At 42.4% G+C, this 17,239-nt stretch overlaps 1 protein-coding gene across 3 annotated transcripts in view; it reads right to left on the bottom strand.

Moving 5' to 3' along the window:
* The window catches only part of adam19b (ADAM metallopeptidase domain 19b), a 173,958-nt gene that overhangs the window by 61,369 nt on the left and 95,350 nt on the right, over nt 1-17,239 (bottom strand). For all 3 annotated transcript variants that reach the window (XM_072591126.1, XM_072591127.1, XM_072591129.1), the window contains 4 exons: nt 12,055-12,126; nt 10,831-10,997; nt 5,457-5,541; nt 3,806-3,945 (listed from right to left, as the gene is read on the bottom strand). In XM_072591126.1, the coding sequence (XP_072447227.1) occupies nt 3,806-3,945; nt 5,457-5,541; nt 10,831-10,997; nt 12,055-12,126 (464 nt within the window). The remainder of the gene's footprint in view (nt 1-3,805; nt 3,946-5,456; nt 5,542-10,830; nt 10,998-12,054; nt 12,127-17,239) is intronic.

Raw genomic sequence — 17,239 nt, 5'->3', positions numbered from 1 at the left:
TTGCTACAAGAGCTCTATTCACATTATATTGTAGTAAATACTGATTCATCAGTTCTGAATTTCTGGCACTGACATTAGGATTGCCAACCCTCCAGCATTGCCCTGGAGTCCCCCATAATTACAAGCTTCATCTCAAGGATCTTGCTGCAAGCAAATAATGAAATTTTATGGGCCATTAGGAGAAAAGTATGTAACTTTCTTTTATCCTTCCTCTTGGCCCATGTTTACTAATTTTCGAAATTTTATAAATGAGACATAGAAATAAGAGTTGTTTAGCCAACAGCATGTCCAAGAAAATAGGTTTCAGGACTCTCACTAAGGCAGCCAAACCAAAGGTCAATGGTTTCATGAGTGCAGGATTTCCCAAAGGCAGTCAGCTGAATTCCACCAGTTAGCAGAACACTGTGCACCAGTGAGGCTTATGAGTTGAAATAGGTTGTGACAGATTTCTACAGCAACATTTCTAAACCACCTCACCATCCATTCGCCTGAAAACCTGCTGGAGTTAAAAACAGGACTGAACATCTTAATGATTTTTGAGAAGATTTGTAGCTCAGGTTGATGATAACTATGTAGGTTAGCTCACTGAACTGGAAGGTTTGTTTTCAATATCTCTCACTGGGCAAGCACTAATGTCTGAGCACCTGAAGGAATACCGCACTGATGGATATTAATTCAGAGTAACTGAGTAACATGAATGTTCTGATAACAGTCTCGCTCACAGAAAAACATGAATGAGCATATTAGTAAAGTGGCTGTGTATGTTTAGAAAACAACTGGTTGGTAATGCAGAACTTGAATATTTCGAAAAATAGAGAAAGGCTGTTGAAGGTTTTCACTGTGCAGTCATTAGGACAAATGAAAGAATATCAAATTCTAAAGAATCTCAACAATTTATCCGACATGAGAAAAGATCCCTGAACGTTCTGTACACTGACAAACACATGGAATGAGTGCAAGCTTGTCAAACGCTAAACAAAATGTCTACAATTAGATGTGATTCTGTGACTGGGCAATACTTGTTGAATAATCCTGAGTGACGATACTAACCACAAATTTAAGATAATCATTTGAGGTATTAATGTGGCTCATTTATGCTTGCTTGGGGTGGTACACATTTACAGACAGGGGCTCATTTTTTTTGCAAGGAATATGGAAGATAATCAAGCCTTGCACCTTCTTGGAATTAATAAGGAATTTGGGGTGGCTATAATTTTCCTGATGAAGAGCTTTAGCTCGAAACGTCGATTCTCCTGCTCCTCGGATGCTGCCTGACTGGCTGTGCTTTTCCAGCACCACTGTCTTGACTATAATTTTATGTTTTTTGATGGCAATACATCAGCTAAACAGCGGTGACTTGCCAATCGATCAACAATCTTCGCTACTGTAGCTTGATTTATGATCGTTTGGAATTTGGCATTCAGATTGCCCTGATAGATGCAAGGTGAGTAGAGGTCTTTGTTTTTAGTAATATTCAGATTTTTGAAATGACATTTTGCACATGGCATGTTTTTGCTGTATACTGGTTAGACCAGGAACAAAGGCTAAGACTGGAAGTGGGATCTTCCTCAGGTGTTGGAGGTTTTGACAGACGATTGAAGAGCTGGCAAGGGACAAATGATGACTCATCCAGGGGGAGGCCCATCAGACACTGGCTAGACATGGGATGGGCCTTGCTTGGAATCCGGACCCCACCTGAGAAGTCCCACCTGAAAAGAGTTGATTGTCAATCAGTCCTAAGGATCCTGAGAACAGAGGGTAAGAAGAACTCCCAGAAGATAAAGCCTGTCAGCCCTCTGCCCAGCTACTTGAACAAGCCCTGACCAGGCACTATCTTGGACAGTATCAGCCCCCAGACTTGTTGCATGGTGACATGCCCATTTATAGCTGGGTTACTCCCAGCAGTGTTGAGATGTCCACCCTAATTGACCACTTAAGGGTTCAGTTAGCAGTGCTGCAGGAAGGCCCATAGCTTTCCTATCTTGGACCCAATTCAGGCAGAGGCAAGATAACAAGGGTACTTGGCTACACCACCACTCTGTCTAACTAAACACTCTTCCCATCAACAGCATCTGGGGCAGAAGATTCTGCCTCAGATCTGGACTGGATCAGAATAGCTTTAGCAATGTTGGGGGTGGGGGTGGGAGAAACATTATAAGTTAATCATTAATTCCAAATAACTGATATGAGCCAAAGAACAGTAAACGCTTGGTGTTGTGGGGAAAGCACTAATTTAACGATCATTCTCGGGTCAAGATGAATTCTTGGACTACAGCGAGGTTTGGCATGTCCTTTGAACAAGAGAGGTTTCAGATTAACACTAGTATTAGGTGTAGACAAGAATTAGCATTTCACCCCTAATGAGAAGGTCACAGACCTCAAACCCCATTCAATGTGAATTCAGTGTATAGTTGAGGGAGCAATTCCCCTCTGCGGTGCTGAAAGACTGCCACATTGTCAAAGGTGCCAGCTTTCCAGTAAGACATAAGTTTGCTCAAAGCCACTTTACAAACAAGAAAAATCCATCAGTTGCTGCTGTCTCACAAACACAACAGGGGACACCCACAGCAATGACATAAATGAGTGGGTCACTTGTTTTAGTGAGGTTGACTGAAAGATCAATGTTGACCATGACATAGAGGAAAACTCTTTTTGGAACTGTGTGATGGAATTGTAAATAAAATCTGAAGTAACTAAATGCTGGCTGAAACTAGCAAGGTATTATTTCACTCCGGGCAGACTGGACAAGGGTGTTGGACGAGAAGTGATTGTCTTTAAGACCATTTCATCAGTAGTCCAATCTTCTCTGCTGTTTCATGACTTCAGACACAGCAGACACAATAGCCAATATATTCTTGGTCAGCATTCTTTCACTATACAATGTCTTTTGTACAGCTTTCAGGGAAAATCCTGCAGGAAAGGTAAAATAAAGCCAGAATTTCTTTATTATTCATTCTTAATTGTAGAATTGCAGATTTCCAAACCCTGTTTTGTCCATACTGTTAAATGTAAGGGTTAAAAGACACAGGGAAAGGCTTTTAATACCTCATAATTTGAGTTATCAGGAGAGACTGGATAGGCTGGGACTTTATCGCCTGAAGCGTTTGGAGGCTGAAGGGTGACCTAATACAGGTTTATAAAATCATGAGGGGTAGGGATAGGGTAAATAACCAAGGTCTTTTATCCAGGATAAGGGAGTCCAAATCTAAATGGCATAGGTTTATGGTGAGAGGGGAAAGATTTAAATGGGATCTAAGGGGAAACATTTTTACGCAGAGGGTGGTGTGTGTATGGAATGACCTGCCAGAAGAAGTGGTAGAGGCTGGTACAATTACAACATTTAAAAGGCATCTGGATAGGTACATGGATGGGAAACGTTGAGAGGGATATGGGCCAAATGCAGGCAAATGGAATGACAGGTTATTCTGTTGTAAGGCGCGTTTTGTCAAAATGAATTGGGGGCGCTGTTTCTAGACTGCAAACTTTTAAAACACGTGTTGGCTGTAACACAATTACATTGCCAACACTTCAATCGCTGTTTCTAAAGCATGACTTTTCGATAACGCGGGGCTGCACAAGGACGCACCCATCACATTCTGGATGACCGTAGTTCAATTTAGAAAACCTGGTTAGCACAGCGCGGTGAGGCCTGTTTCCCTGCTCTATGACTCCATCCTTGAAATCTACTCATGATTTTCACATGTTGTAGAACAGCTGTTTGCTGCAACGTAGGGGCACGCCCAGACCCGACATTGTGCTAACCAAACCACACTCAGGTATTACACCGACGGTTTTGTAATCTCACCCAGTGGCTGCAGCCATGATGCATCCTCCATCCTCTGGACGGGCCGCGCAGCAGCCATCAGCATCATGGCTCATCCCGAAGTTGTGTCCCATTTCGTGTGCCATGGTGGCAGCAACACCGATCGCACTGTCAGAGTGATCCTTGAGATAGAACATATCGGTAACATAAGGAGGATTGCCAGATTTTTGTGACTGAAGTCGACCTTCTGTTTAACAGTCGTTCCAGGCATGTGCTTGTTAAAATTAGACTAGATTCCCTACAGTATGGAAACAAGCCCTTTGGCCCAACAAGTCCACACCAATCTCTGAAGAGTGACCCACCCAGACCCATTCCCCTACTCTATATTTACCCCTAACTAATGCACATAACACTCTGGGCAATTTAGCATGGCCAATTCACCCAACCTGCATATCTTTGGACTGTGGGAGGAAACCCATACAGACACAGGGAGAAGGTGCCAACTCCATACAGACAGTCACCCAACGCTGGGATTGAACCTCGATCCCTAGCACTGTGAGGCAGCAGTGCTAACCACTGAGCCATCATGCTACCACTGCTGCTATATCAGAAATGCAGCAGTTCATTTTCATAGAGGCTCTCACACACACCGATGGGATAATGGCTTGTTATTTCTTTTTAAATGGTGTTGTTTGAGTGCAATAAATGTCCTATACATCAGGAAGCATCCTCCACTATTTTTCAAACAGTGGTACAGCATCTTTTTTCCCCTTGCTTGGGCAGATGGAGTCACAATTTAACATTTCACCCAAAAGATGTCAGCTCTGAAAGTGCAGCGCTGTGCAGTGTCACACTAGACTTTTTCTGATGGAGGATCTTGGAGTGGAACCTGAACTCATGACCTTGCGACTCAGAGGGAAGATGCCACCAACTGATCCACAGTGGGCAAGTAAGCCCAAGGCTAGCACCACTGAAATAGCATCCACAGGAGTACTTCTTCCCTCTGTGCCCCTTCCTTCCTTGTGCTGCAACGTCACTTTCCATGCAAGCCAACAGAGAGTGCCATTGGATACAAGGGAGCAGTGCACCTGAGACTGCTCCTGTCCTCACTCATTACATACAAATCTATCACCCAGTGACCTCACCCTCTTCATTGGAAATCTAAAGCACTGCTCCGTTAATTAACTATTAACACCTTCCCCACATTAAGGAGGACAAACACGCTGCTACGCACCATGTTGACTCATCCTAACTGATAGTTGACTCATCTTAACTGATAGTACCAATCATTTTTGGAACAACGTAGAAAAGCTTCTTGACACAATACTAGATTGAAGGTCTTCAATATATTAATACAATGCAGATGTTAGTGACGTCATTACAAGCTACTGACCTGTCATACCTTTAATTCTCAAAATAATAGAACTCAATAAAGAGAAAGTAATGGTGTGTTGAAGCAATTCTGTTCACTGGCACTTGTTTGAACACCATGCTAACCACATTGACTGAGAGACCATAAATACATAAATCATTACCATGTGAGGAGAAAGTGGGGACTGCAGATGCTTTTCCAGCGCCACAGTTTTTGACCCTGATCTCTCTCCTGCTCCTCGGATGCTGCCTGACCTGCTGTGTCTTTCCAGTGCCACATCTTTTGACTCATTACCATGTGCCGATATATCTATTGACTCACCATATTGATCCCCCCTGACTGGTAATCCGAGCACATGCCCATCAGAGGTGCAAAACCAATCGTCGTGCCGTTAAAGGAGGTCCCCCTAAATGGAAATGCACAATTTTGGAAAGATGAATATGAAGTTACACAACAGCAAATGGGATCCATATGTTTTCAACACATCAATATCTGTAATGCTAACCCACTTACCATTAGATTAGTCTGTGTACCAGAAATCCATTGTATCATTCAATCACACAAAGCCATATGATAAACAATGCACAAATAAAACTTTAAAATTTGCGTTTGAAGTCTAATTCATTAGGAGTTCTAGCAAACATAATATGTAACGTGGTGGCAGCAGTTTCACTGCAGGTAAAAGTCAAACTTTATGAATGATCTTCATGCAAACTTCATTTGAAATTAACCCAAATTCATTTAATTCCTCTCTGGCTACAGGGGGAGTGCCAGAGGACTGGGGGACAGCTAATGTGGTTCCACTTTTTAAGAGGGGAGGTAGAGAATAACCAGGAGATTACAGACTGGTGAGTCTCATGTTAGTGATAGGGAAACTATTGGAGAAAACTCTGAAGTAATGAATCAACACCCACTTGGAAAAGCATGGGTGAATTTGGGATAATCAGCAAGGCTTTGTCAAAGGGAGGTCATGCCAAACAAATTTGTTTGGGGCCTTTCTGCACTGTATGAATCTATGAATTCTATGAATTCTTGCCCAAACAAGCCATCTCACAAAAGCAAAATGGTCACCACAGCAGTGCAGGTGCAGTTCCAGCTAATGACAAATGGTGTCAAGGAACTGTTCAGGATGTTCAAGCAAAAGTGAAAACTCACATTCAACAGAATTCCAAAAGGCACTATGATGAATAAAAGATCTTTCTAAGGATAGTAGGAAGAGGTTAGACCTTTCCAGTCTAACTGTAAAATGAGTGATGATGATATTAAAAACATGGCCACAATTTTTGAAAACGTCGATACACATCTTCAACAAAACTCAAACTAATAGATCCACCTGTATACATTCAGAGTATATTTCAATTCCGTCATTCAGCATAGAGTGATATCATTCTACTCAGGCTGAACAAGGAGATGGTTCCTGTGAAGTTGAAAGAAACATTAACGATAGGAAAGATGCTCTGGAACCAGACAACATCAATACTGATGGTGTGCAGTGGAACTTAGATTTTTTTTATCAGGGAAAGGCCCAAATTAAAGGAACACACAAGGGAAGATATACTGATTGTAGTGCTAGACGTTATCAAAATGGATGGTCCTGCTGCCCTGGGCTTGTGTCATGATGTGGAGGTGCCAGTGTTGGACTAGAGTGGACAAGGTCAGAAGCCACACGATACCAGGTTATAATCTAAAGGTTTATTTGAAGTCACAAGCTTTCAAAGCCCTGCTCCTTCATCAGGTGGAGTGATGATGAGAGGCAGCGCTCCAAAAGCTTGTGGTTTCAAATAAAACTGTTGGTGTTGTATGGTTTCTGACCTGAGCTTGTGTAGTTGCAAAGGTTTGCAAATGGCCTCAAGAAACCATGAAATGAAGGTGGCATTGCTGAAGGTTGAAGGCTGCACCTCCATTTAAAAGCATCTTGCAATCTGAGGCTCAAAAGATCTGGTCCAAATGTAAGCAGAGTGTTTTCATGAGGCAGTTGAATGATTTGACGATTTGAGCATCACCTCACCCCTTGCCCAGAGTAAAGCATCAGAGTAGGGCCAGAACTTGAGAGAGAGCTCATCAGGTGGCTCTCAGAGAGGTGTCTTCTCCAGATGGAAGATGGACCAAAAGGTGGAACACCCAGGGAAGAGTTCTCTAACACTTCAGTGAGGGAGCACGATGTTATCTTCACAACATCAACAAGATAGACACATTTCACTCCAACTCCCTATTTGTCCTCTGGTATCAGCAAACCTTCTCTAATTGTCATAGTTGATTACTTTCTTTGTTTAATTATTCGAGGTATCATATCCAAACTGTTGCTCCTTAGCAAACTGAACAAACTATCAGAAAATTACCACAAATTTTCTCTTGTGTATTTCAAGTAACTGTGATCACAAATCCCTCAAAATCAAAACAAGTTACATCCTTACCAGACAAAGGAAGATCCTTAACGCCTTAACGTCTCTCCAAGATACACTTCTCAAAGTTCAACTGAAATTGGCTGCAGAACGGCAGGAAGTACAGGGTCAGGCAATTAGATATACCCTTAAAGGGACATAGGCGTGAAGGAGCTACTGCAGTTGACAGAGGGACTGAAGCCATATTGTTGGCATCATTCAGCATCACATTCCAGCATTGAGCCAACTCAGCTAACAGATTGTCACTGAAAGAACAAGATATTTCTGCCAAGTAAGATATATCCTCCAGATGACCGGAAGAAGGTAAGTCAGGCAGAAAGAGGTCATTGCTTCAATAAATGCCAAGTTCTTGCCTGATTTGATTAAAGCCCAAATTGTACATGTGTAGGAGCCATCAGTGAAATCCTGGAATACAGCAAAGGTTATTGTGGTGCGTGGCAAAGCAGAGGAGAAAATGTTTTTGATTTGAGGACTCATGGTGAGATTTTCTTTTCTGAAGACTACTTCATTTTTCAGGGGCTTTTTAAAACAAATTTCATTAATTCACTTATTAGATAATGCATTTGCAAAGTATTAACATCAACATCATCTGTATTGTGTTTATTTTTAGACCTTTTTTGGACCGATAAAAAATTGCATATATCAAAGATTTTTCTGCTGTGTGTTTTAACTCGGAACCAACAAATAAGATGCTTTTGTTGATTTATGATAAGTAAATCTCCCAATCCCCAGATACACATGTGAGTCTCCTTTCGGTCATGACTGACCACAGGATGCATCCTCATTGTTCTAGTTTTCTGATTCCCTTAAGCAACATCGCTTGTGACTGAAGAGACCAATGTTGGAATGACAGTCCGTCACAGAGGTCACATCTGTATGTGGTCGTTGATCTGCTCGAGCTGCTGCACTTCCTCCTTGGTGCCCACTTGTCTGCTGCAGTGCTCATTGGCTTTTTTTCCCCTGCTTTGAGGTGTTGGTTCAGGGTGCTTCTCCATTTCGTGCGGTCAGCTGCAAGCCTCTCCCAGGGCTCCATAACGATATCAAGCGCTTTCATGTCCCTCGTGCAGACATCCTTGTCGTGCAGCTGGAAATGTCCAGTGGGTCTCTTCCCGGATACAAGCTCTCAGTAGAGGATACCCATTGGGATGTGGCCATCCTCCACTCAGTGGACGTGGCCCAGCCAGTGCAGAATCTGCTGCCTGAACAGAGTGGAGATGCTGGGAAGGCCAGCTCGAGATAGGACCGTTGTGTTGGACACTCTGTTTTGTCAGGATATGCCCAGGATACCCCTCAAGTGTAAGGTGTTCGGTCTTCTCTCCTGTCTGGCATATGTAGTCCACGTTTCACTGCCGTACAGCAGTGTGCTTATGACACAGGTGTTGTAGACTAACATTTTTGTCTTCATTGTCAGCTTGAGATTTGTCCATACTCGAGTCGTGAGGCGAGGGAGAGTTGAGGCTGCTTTCCCGATTTCTGTGTCCAAGGAGAGGTAGAGCCAAGGTACGTAAACTGGTGGATGACATTGAGTTCATAGTCATTGATGGTGATGACCAGCAGTGCCTCTGTGTCCTGTCCCAGGACGTTTCTCTTCTTCAGACTGATAGTCAGCCCGAAACCCTTGCAAGCGTGAGAGAGGCGGTCTATCAGTAACTGGAGTTCCTGCCTCAGATACACACTCTCTTCCCAAACCCACTCCTCCTACTCACTTAGTAGTCATCCACTGTTGTCACTCCCTTACTCTCCTCTCACATTAAACGAAGACCAGCACAAAATATTAAGTACATGTCAACAGATGATCAGCTTTCCTTGATGATTATAGAATCATAGAGTCATACAGGATGGGAACAGACCCTTCAGTCCAACCCATCCATGCCAACCAGGTTTCCCAAACTAAACAAGACCTATTTGCCTGCATTTGGCATATTTTCCTCTAAACCTTTCCCATCTATGTCATCGTCCAATTATTTTAAGAAGTTGTAACTGTACCAGCCTCCACCACTTCCTTTGGCATTTGTTCCATAAACAACCACCCTCTGGGTGAAAAATTGCCCCTCAGGTCCCTTTTAAATCTTTCCCCTCTCACCCTAAACCTATGCCCTCTAGTTTTGAACTCCCCTACCCTAGGGAAAAGACCTTTACTATTCCTTTTATCTATGCCTCACATGGTTTTATACGCCTCTAAGATAATTGATTGTGTGCAAATATAGATGATCAGAAATCAAGGCAGAATCATTTTTAAAATGTGAAAAGTACACAGATCTCTGAAAGTTGCCACCCAGGTAAATAGTGCAGTGAAGAAGGCATATGGCGTACTGGCTTTTATTGGTAGAGGAATTGAGTTCCGGAGTCCTGAGGTCATGCTGCAGTTGTATAAGACTCTGGTGCGGCCGCATCTGGAATATTGTGTGCAGTTTTGGTCGCCATACTATAGGAAGGATGTGGAGGCACTGGAACGGGTGCAGAGGAAGTTTACCAGGATGTTGCCTGGTATGGTAGGAAAATCCTATGAGGAAAGGCTGAGGCACTTGGGGTTGTTTTCATTGGAGAAAAGAAGGTTTAGGGGTGATTTGATAGAGGTGTACAAGATGATTAGGGGGTTAGATAGGGTTGACAGTGAGAACCTTTTTCCACGTATGGAGTCAGCTATTACAAGGGGGCATAGCTTTAAATTAAGGGGGGGTAGATATAGGACTGATGTTAGGGGTAGGTTCTTCACTCAGCGAGTCGTAAGTTCATGGAATGCCCTGCCAGTAGCAGTAGTGGACTCTCCCTCTTTATGGGTATTTAAGCGGGCATTGGATAGGTATATGGAGGATAGTGGGTTAGTGTAGGTTAGGTGGGCTTTGATCGGCGCAACATCGAGGGCTGAAGGGCCTGTACTGCGCTGTATTCTTCTATGTTCTATGTTCTATGTTCTAAAGTTTAGCAGATTTTAAGTGACAGCCAAGGACATGAGAGAAACTGCCCGTTCAGAAATGAAGTTAATAATCACACAATTCCAGGTTATAGTGAAAGCTAGTGCTTCCAAGTAAACTGCAGCAGGTCAGACAGCATCCGAGGAGGAGGAGAATCGATATTTTGGGCATATGCCCTTCATCAGTACCACACTCTTGACTGTGATCTCCAGCATCTGCAGTCCTCAATTTCTCCTTCCAAATAAATCTATTGGACTATAACCTGGCGTTGCGTGATTTTTACATTTGTCCACCCCACTTCAAAACCGGCTCCTCCACTTCAGAAACTGAGACAAGCACTTTCCAAAGAAATGCAAGGATAATGTCTTTGACACTTACGTGATCAATTGTGCGTTGTCATGCTTCTTTCGGGTCAATGTCTGCCGCCTCCACTTGAGAAAGGACCAGAGAGTGATGTAGGGATCCTCTCTCACATCACACTTGTTCTCATGAGTCCACACCTCCAGGTGAACCAAGGCAATCCTGATATTCAGAGACCTGTAATACTGAGGGGAGACACACAGGAAGATAGATGGACTCCACTGGCGGTTAACAATGGACTGATCAGAATGCAAGAACAAGCACTGCCTAGTTACAGAAGAACCTCGATTATCCAGTATTCAATTATCCAAACATTGGATTATCCGGCAAGATTGCAAGGTCATCATGCTTGCCTAAACGACATTATCCAGCATTCAATTATCTGAATGAAATACCCCCCGGCCTAAGTCACCGAGTCACACAGATGTACAGCACGGAAACAAACTCTTTGGTCCAACTCGTCCATGTCGACCAGGTATCGTCACCTAATCTAACCTGCGGATAAATGAGGTTCCTCTGTAAATGAAAATTAAGTCAATGGCTTGCAACTTGTAACACTTTAAGGGAAACAGACACATGTATGTGCATGCATTTTACATTTGAAGTGAATATCCTAAACCTATGCCCTCTAGTTTTGAACTCCCCTACCCTAGGGAAAAGACCTTTACTATTCCACAAATAATAAGAGGAAGACTTGCATTTAAATAGTCAGGCAGCATCCAAGGAACAGGAGAATCGACGTTTCGGGCATCAGCCCTTCTTCAGGAATGAGGAAAGTGTGTCCAGCAGGCTACGATAAAAGGTAGGGAGGAGGGACTTGGGGGAGGGGCGTTGGGAATGCGTTAGGTGGAGGGACCTTCTTGAAGAAGGGCTGATGCCCGAAACGTCGATTCTCCTGCTCCTTGGATGCTGCCTGACCTGCTGCGCTTTTCCAGCGACACATTTTCAGCTCTGATCTCCAGCATCTGCAGTCCTCACTTTCTCCTTGCATTTAAATAGTGCCTCAGAACATCCCCAAGTGCTTTAGAGCCAATGAAATACTTTTGACGTGGAAACACTGCTGTAATGTAGAAAATACAGCAGCCCATTTATGCACAGGAAGCTCCCACAAACAATAACATAAGGGTCAGATAATACATTTTAATGCTATGATTAAGGGCTGGATATTGATCATGACACCCGATGATATGCAGTACAAAGTGACATGCATAAAGGTTCATGCTAATAAGACTTTGGTCTCACCTTATCAACATAGTTCACAGTTTCCTTCAATTTCAGTTTGGTCTTCTCCAGGTCCCAGTTATGCTTCTGAAACTAACAGGTGATGGAATGAGATAGAGAAAAGACATCAACCGTCCTTAAAGATTTTAGATAGGCTTGGCTGGAATTAACATTAACTTCCCAACATTCTGAGGTCTTTGCAAAATGGACTCAGTGAAGAAGGATTTTTTGACTGATTTGATCTATCCTTTCAGGCTACGGTCTCTTTAACAATCTTCCCAATACGACATAGAGTCATACAGCACAGAAACAGAACCTTTGGTCCAACCAGTCCATGCCAACCATAATCCAAACTAAACTAGTCCCTTACACCTGCTCCTGGCCCATATCCCTCCAAACCTTTCCTATTCATGTACTTATCTAAATGTCTTTTAAATGTAATAATTGTACCCACACCCACCACCTCCTCAGGAAGCTTAATCCATACGCAAACCACCCTCTGTGTAAAAGATGTTTTAAATCTCTCCTCTCACCTTCAAAACGTGCTCCATAGTCTTGAAATCCATCATCATAAGGAAAAGATAACTACCATTAACTCTATCTATACCTCTCAGTATTTTATAAACTTCTATAACATCATCTTTCAACCTCCTATGCTCCAGTGAAAAATGTCCCAGCCTATCTTGCCTTTTTTAAATACTCAAACCTTCCATACCTAGCATTATCTGGTAAATTTCTTCTGACCCCTCTCCAGCTTCATAATATCCTTCCGATTACTGGGTGACCAGAACAGGATACAGTATTCCAGAAGAGGCCTCACCAATGTCCTGTAACTCAGCATGGCTTCCCAACATCTGGCTATTGCATTAGTTAATCCAGAATCATGGAAGCATGGGAGCTGGAGGATGAAGAAGATCAAACCGCCAAGTTTCCCCCTTCTACCATCTTGGTAGTTATATGATATGCAATAATGGAGGTGCTGACAAATTACGCCAATTAAACTCTACTAGTTAATCATAACCTCAGCTATGTTTCCCAGCAACTTGCTCCTCATCACTCTCAATGTCAAAGATGCAGTCTGTCCTCAACCTGCTAAGTTAGTTTGTTGCCTGATAAACCTGCACGTCATGCCTCATGTGATGAAAGGTGTGTCGTATATAATCGAGTAATAATTGATCTCATGTAAAAGTCAACCCCCTATTCTTGGCCAAAATACCTGGAATTTTCCATATATCTCGTGTAAAAGTCAACCCTAGTTCTTCACAGATAACAGATCAACGTTTATGAGTCAGTGTGCTGGCTGTCAAGTCCTGCTCCAGCATTCCAGTCTGCCAGTTATTCCACTCCGCTCCTAGTCTTCCAGTCCGCTGGTTGCTGTCTTCCAATCCAGGTTTTCAGAATTACTATAATTTGTTGCTTTTTTCTTTCTTCGTTTCAAGATCAATTGGGCTTCTGCTAATGATACGGAATGAATTTTGACAGGCATGAATATCAGCCCATCGAAAGTAGTATTAATGACCCCATAAATTTAACCTTAAAAGTAGTCAAAAAAATTCAATTGTTACTTGAGTATATAGGGTATTTATACTACAATTTGTGACTTAAAATTCAAAATAGCAGTAGGTGGATGTGCATCAGTTCTGTAAAGTTTTTAAAAAACAATTAGAAAGTAACTTGGTGAGTGCATCAGTTCCAAGAAAGCATGTGATTGCAACTGAGTGTTCGGGAGAACCATTGTGTTGTCAATGGATAAAACATTTATACTATTGGATTTATGACAGGCACAGTAAACACTTTACAGCAATTAGTTTCACTATGAATTCAGAACCAAAGGTTTAAAGTTTTAGTTCAGGAGAAGGTAGAACAATTTCTCCTAACATGGGAACCAAGTTAGCTATGGGAAAGCAATCAACTTAGTGTTTTAGTGTGGAGTTTCCAAGCCAAGAAAGTTTGGATAGAAAACTTCAAGTTGTTGGAAGTGAAAGGTTTAGATCTTCAAGACTGATGAAAGGTGCGTGCTAGTGAAGTCAGAAGAGAACCTTGGTCTTCATAGTCCAAGGGAAAGAAACTGGGCAAGGTCAGCTTTAAATAAGGTTTAAATAGCTGAGACAGGATTGATTTTTCTCTGGGGTTGAGTCTCTATAATGGATGGTTGGCAACTTGTTGAAATTTTGTTCTGTTTGTGCTAAGATGTTCTGAACTGCCTGGCTTGCTTGTTTTATTTCTTTTGTATAATAAACTTAGGTTTCTTATTAAAGAATGCTTACAGCATCAAGCGAACATGGTTCAGGAACTAAAAATCACAAATTGCAAAATTTAAACATATGATCTATCAATCCAGGTTTCATTTAATCAGGTGCCTTCATAGAGTCATAGAATCATACAGCATGGAAACAGACTCTTTGCTCCAATTTGTCCATGTCGACCAGGTTTTCCACAATAGTCCTATTTGCCTGTACTTCGCCCAATAGCCCTCTAAATCTCTCCTACATTTTCTTAGTTCTTGATTTGATTATTCCAATGCAGTCCTCTCTGGTCTCCCACATTCTACCCTCCATAAACTTGAAGTCATCCAAAATCCTGTTGCCCGTGGCTTCATTCACACCAAATGACCCATCACCCACTGTGCACGCTGACACAATTTGTTTTCAAATTATGCAAATTTAAATTCTAAATTCTTGACCCTCATTTATCTTTGTGATCACCCCTAGCACCATACCCTTCAAGACACATCTGTGCTCCTGCAATTCTGCAGTCTTTTCTCAATCCAATTTCAATCAGTTTACCATTGGCGATCTTACCTTCCACGTCCTCAGCAGTAAACTTGGAGATGTTTCTCCTGCATCTCTCATCTTTCCACCTCTCTCCCTTGATTTCCTGATTTGAGATGCTTCATAAAAATTACTGCTTTGACCAAACGCTTTCCTATCTAACCTAATATTATCTTGTCTGGCTTGGTAGCATAGCAATGTTTTATTGAACATTTGTTGTTGCTGCTACAGGTATTGCCTTGGTTTACCTTCTCTATTCTATGTATGGACTCATCAGTCAACCAGCCAGTTTTCATGCCCGTTGAGAAGGTAGGTAATCGGGAAGGTTGAGACCATTTAGTAGCCATGAATTGGCTACCAAGAGCTTTAATTGCTGGTGAGTCACGAAATTCCCCAATGGATCTTCCTGCTCTGTATTTAAATCTTGAGGTGGTGTGAAGAGGGTGAGTGTCTCTCTAGGGCTAACTGGCACAATTACTTCCACTTCCATCACCGCTGGGGAAGGCTAAATTGTGCCCAAAGTAAAAATCAATAGATTTAATGAAAAGGCAGGCTACAAAAGAGCACAGGGATCACATCAGATAGATGCAATACAGGTCAATGTCACTTGGAGCTGTAACCTTCAATGGGTTGTACAGCGATTAGGCTTGGAGTGCCTGACAGGGGAAACTTGAGTGATTTATTCTTTCTCTCAGCCCAGAACAGGGTTCAACATTTTCCTTCCTGGTCCACAGGAGATGAAGGTAACAGTCATTTTATGCCAAGGCGTAACAATTGGCATCAATATGCCCTGGCTAGGAGGGGATTAAAAATAGATCAGGGTGTGAAGTGGAATTGGTTTGGAATGGTTGTCTGTCCATTGTTCAGTGACTCCTGTTTTTAAACAGGTGGACGTCGGGCAAGGAGAGACCCAGATATGGCCATGGTTCCCATCATGGGTAAACCTAACCGACTGGGTTTAGGTGCAAACAATGGCCACCAAAGCCGAGTTCCAAAAGGATGCCAATGAATGCAGACTCATACCCAGCAAGAGTTCTGGGCGAGGGACCAGGAGTGGAATTGGGGTAAAGCATCTCTCTGTCTTGCACAGAATAAAATGATGAGCAGGAAAACAAATCACACAAATACAAAATGGACCCCAAAGGCTTATTCTGTGGTTGCCTTGCACTCCACAGATGTTGCCAGACTATTTTCAGCACTTTTGTTTACACTTCAGAATTTGAACTTCGGCAGTATTTTATTCTTTGTTTCTTTTTTAAAAATTCATTCACAGGATGTGGGCATTGCTGGCTGGGCCAACATTTATTGTCTCATCCCAAGTTGCCCTTGAGAAGGTGGTGGTGACCTGTCTTCTTGAACTGCTGCAGTCAATGTGCTGTAGGTAGACCCACAAGGAGGAAGTGCCAGGATTTTGACCCAGTGACACTGAAGGGGCGGTGATCTATTTCCAAGTCAGATGGCGGTGTCCCCATGTATTTGTTGTCTTTGTCCTACTGGATGGTAATGATGATGGGTTTGGAACGGGTGAATGTGTCATGAAGTAAATTTGGCGTGAGGCTTCCACTTACTGAGACACAACAGTCGTTCTCTCTGAATATAATGTCACAATGAATTGTGTAACTAGTAAGCTTGCCTCAATCTGCTTCCTTCATCTTCAGGGAGGCACCATACCAACCTCCCTCTTTTGGTGGGAGAATGGTATATAATTAATCAGCCATGAGAAAGTGCTGGGGGAGTCTGTGCACCAGGTACACATGATTTCTGAATGGAGTATTTTGTTGGTGATAGCATGCTTGGTTCCAGACATGCAGGTTCAAACTGTGATTCCAGGGACCTCAGTACATAGTTGACACATCGTTACAATTGGAGATACCACTACAGTGTGGGAAATATTGATCACCAGGTAAGATGTTAATTGTAGGTCCCAACAGACTGATTCAAACCTCTATGAAAAATCCATGGAAGAATCTGAAGAGCAGTGAGTGTCTCCTTCAATTTGACATCAGGGACTATAATGTATTACATATGAACATTAAGAGAAGCTTCTGAGAATGATGCTATTGTTATAAAGATGTGTGTGAACTATACCTTTTAAGAGAGTTAAAAGCTAGCAATGATATCACCAAGCATTCTCAATAAGACACAATTTAGCATTCTCCAGCTATTGGAGTAGCTGGTTGCCTGGAAATGAGAAAACAAATTCAAATTCAGCCAATCAGTTTAAATTATACACCGAAAAATAACAAACTCCAACTTAGTTTGAATTTAGTATATTGACAATCTTAAAAGCCAATGACATAATCCGATGCTTTAGGGCTATAAGACTGAGGAAGATTGAATAGTTGAGAGGAGAACTGACAAGCCCAGCATGTAAGCAGATTGCCTGAAAAATAGCTCTCTTAAATAGGTACCTTTTCCATCAGTAACCTGTGATG

Source organism: Chiloscyllium punctatum, chromosome 20 (assembly GCF_047496795.1).
Source record: "Chiloscyllium punctatum isolate Juve2018m chromosome 20, sChiPun1.3, whole genome shotgun sequence".
NCBI classification, from domain to species: domain Eukaryota; kingdom Metazoa; phylum Chordata; class Chondrichthyes; order Orectolobiformes; family Hemiscylliidae; genus Chiloscyllium; species Chiloscyllium punctatum.
The sequence above is the reverse complement of the archived record's forward strand: the minus strand, read 5'-3'. Positions and strand labels throughout refer to the sequence as shown.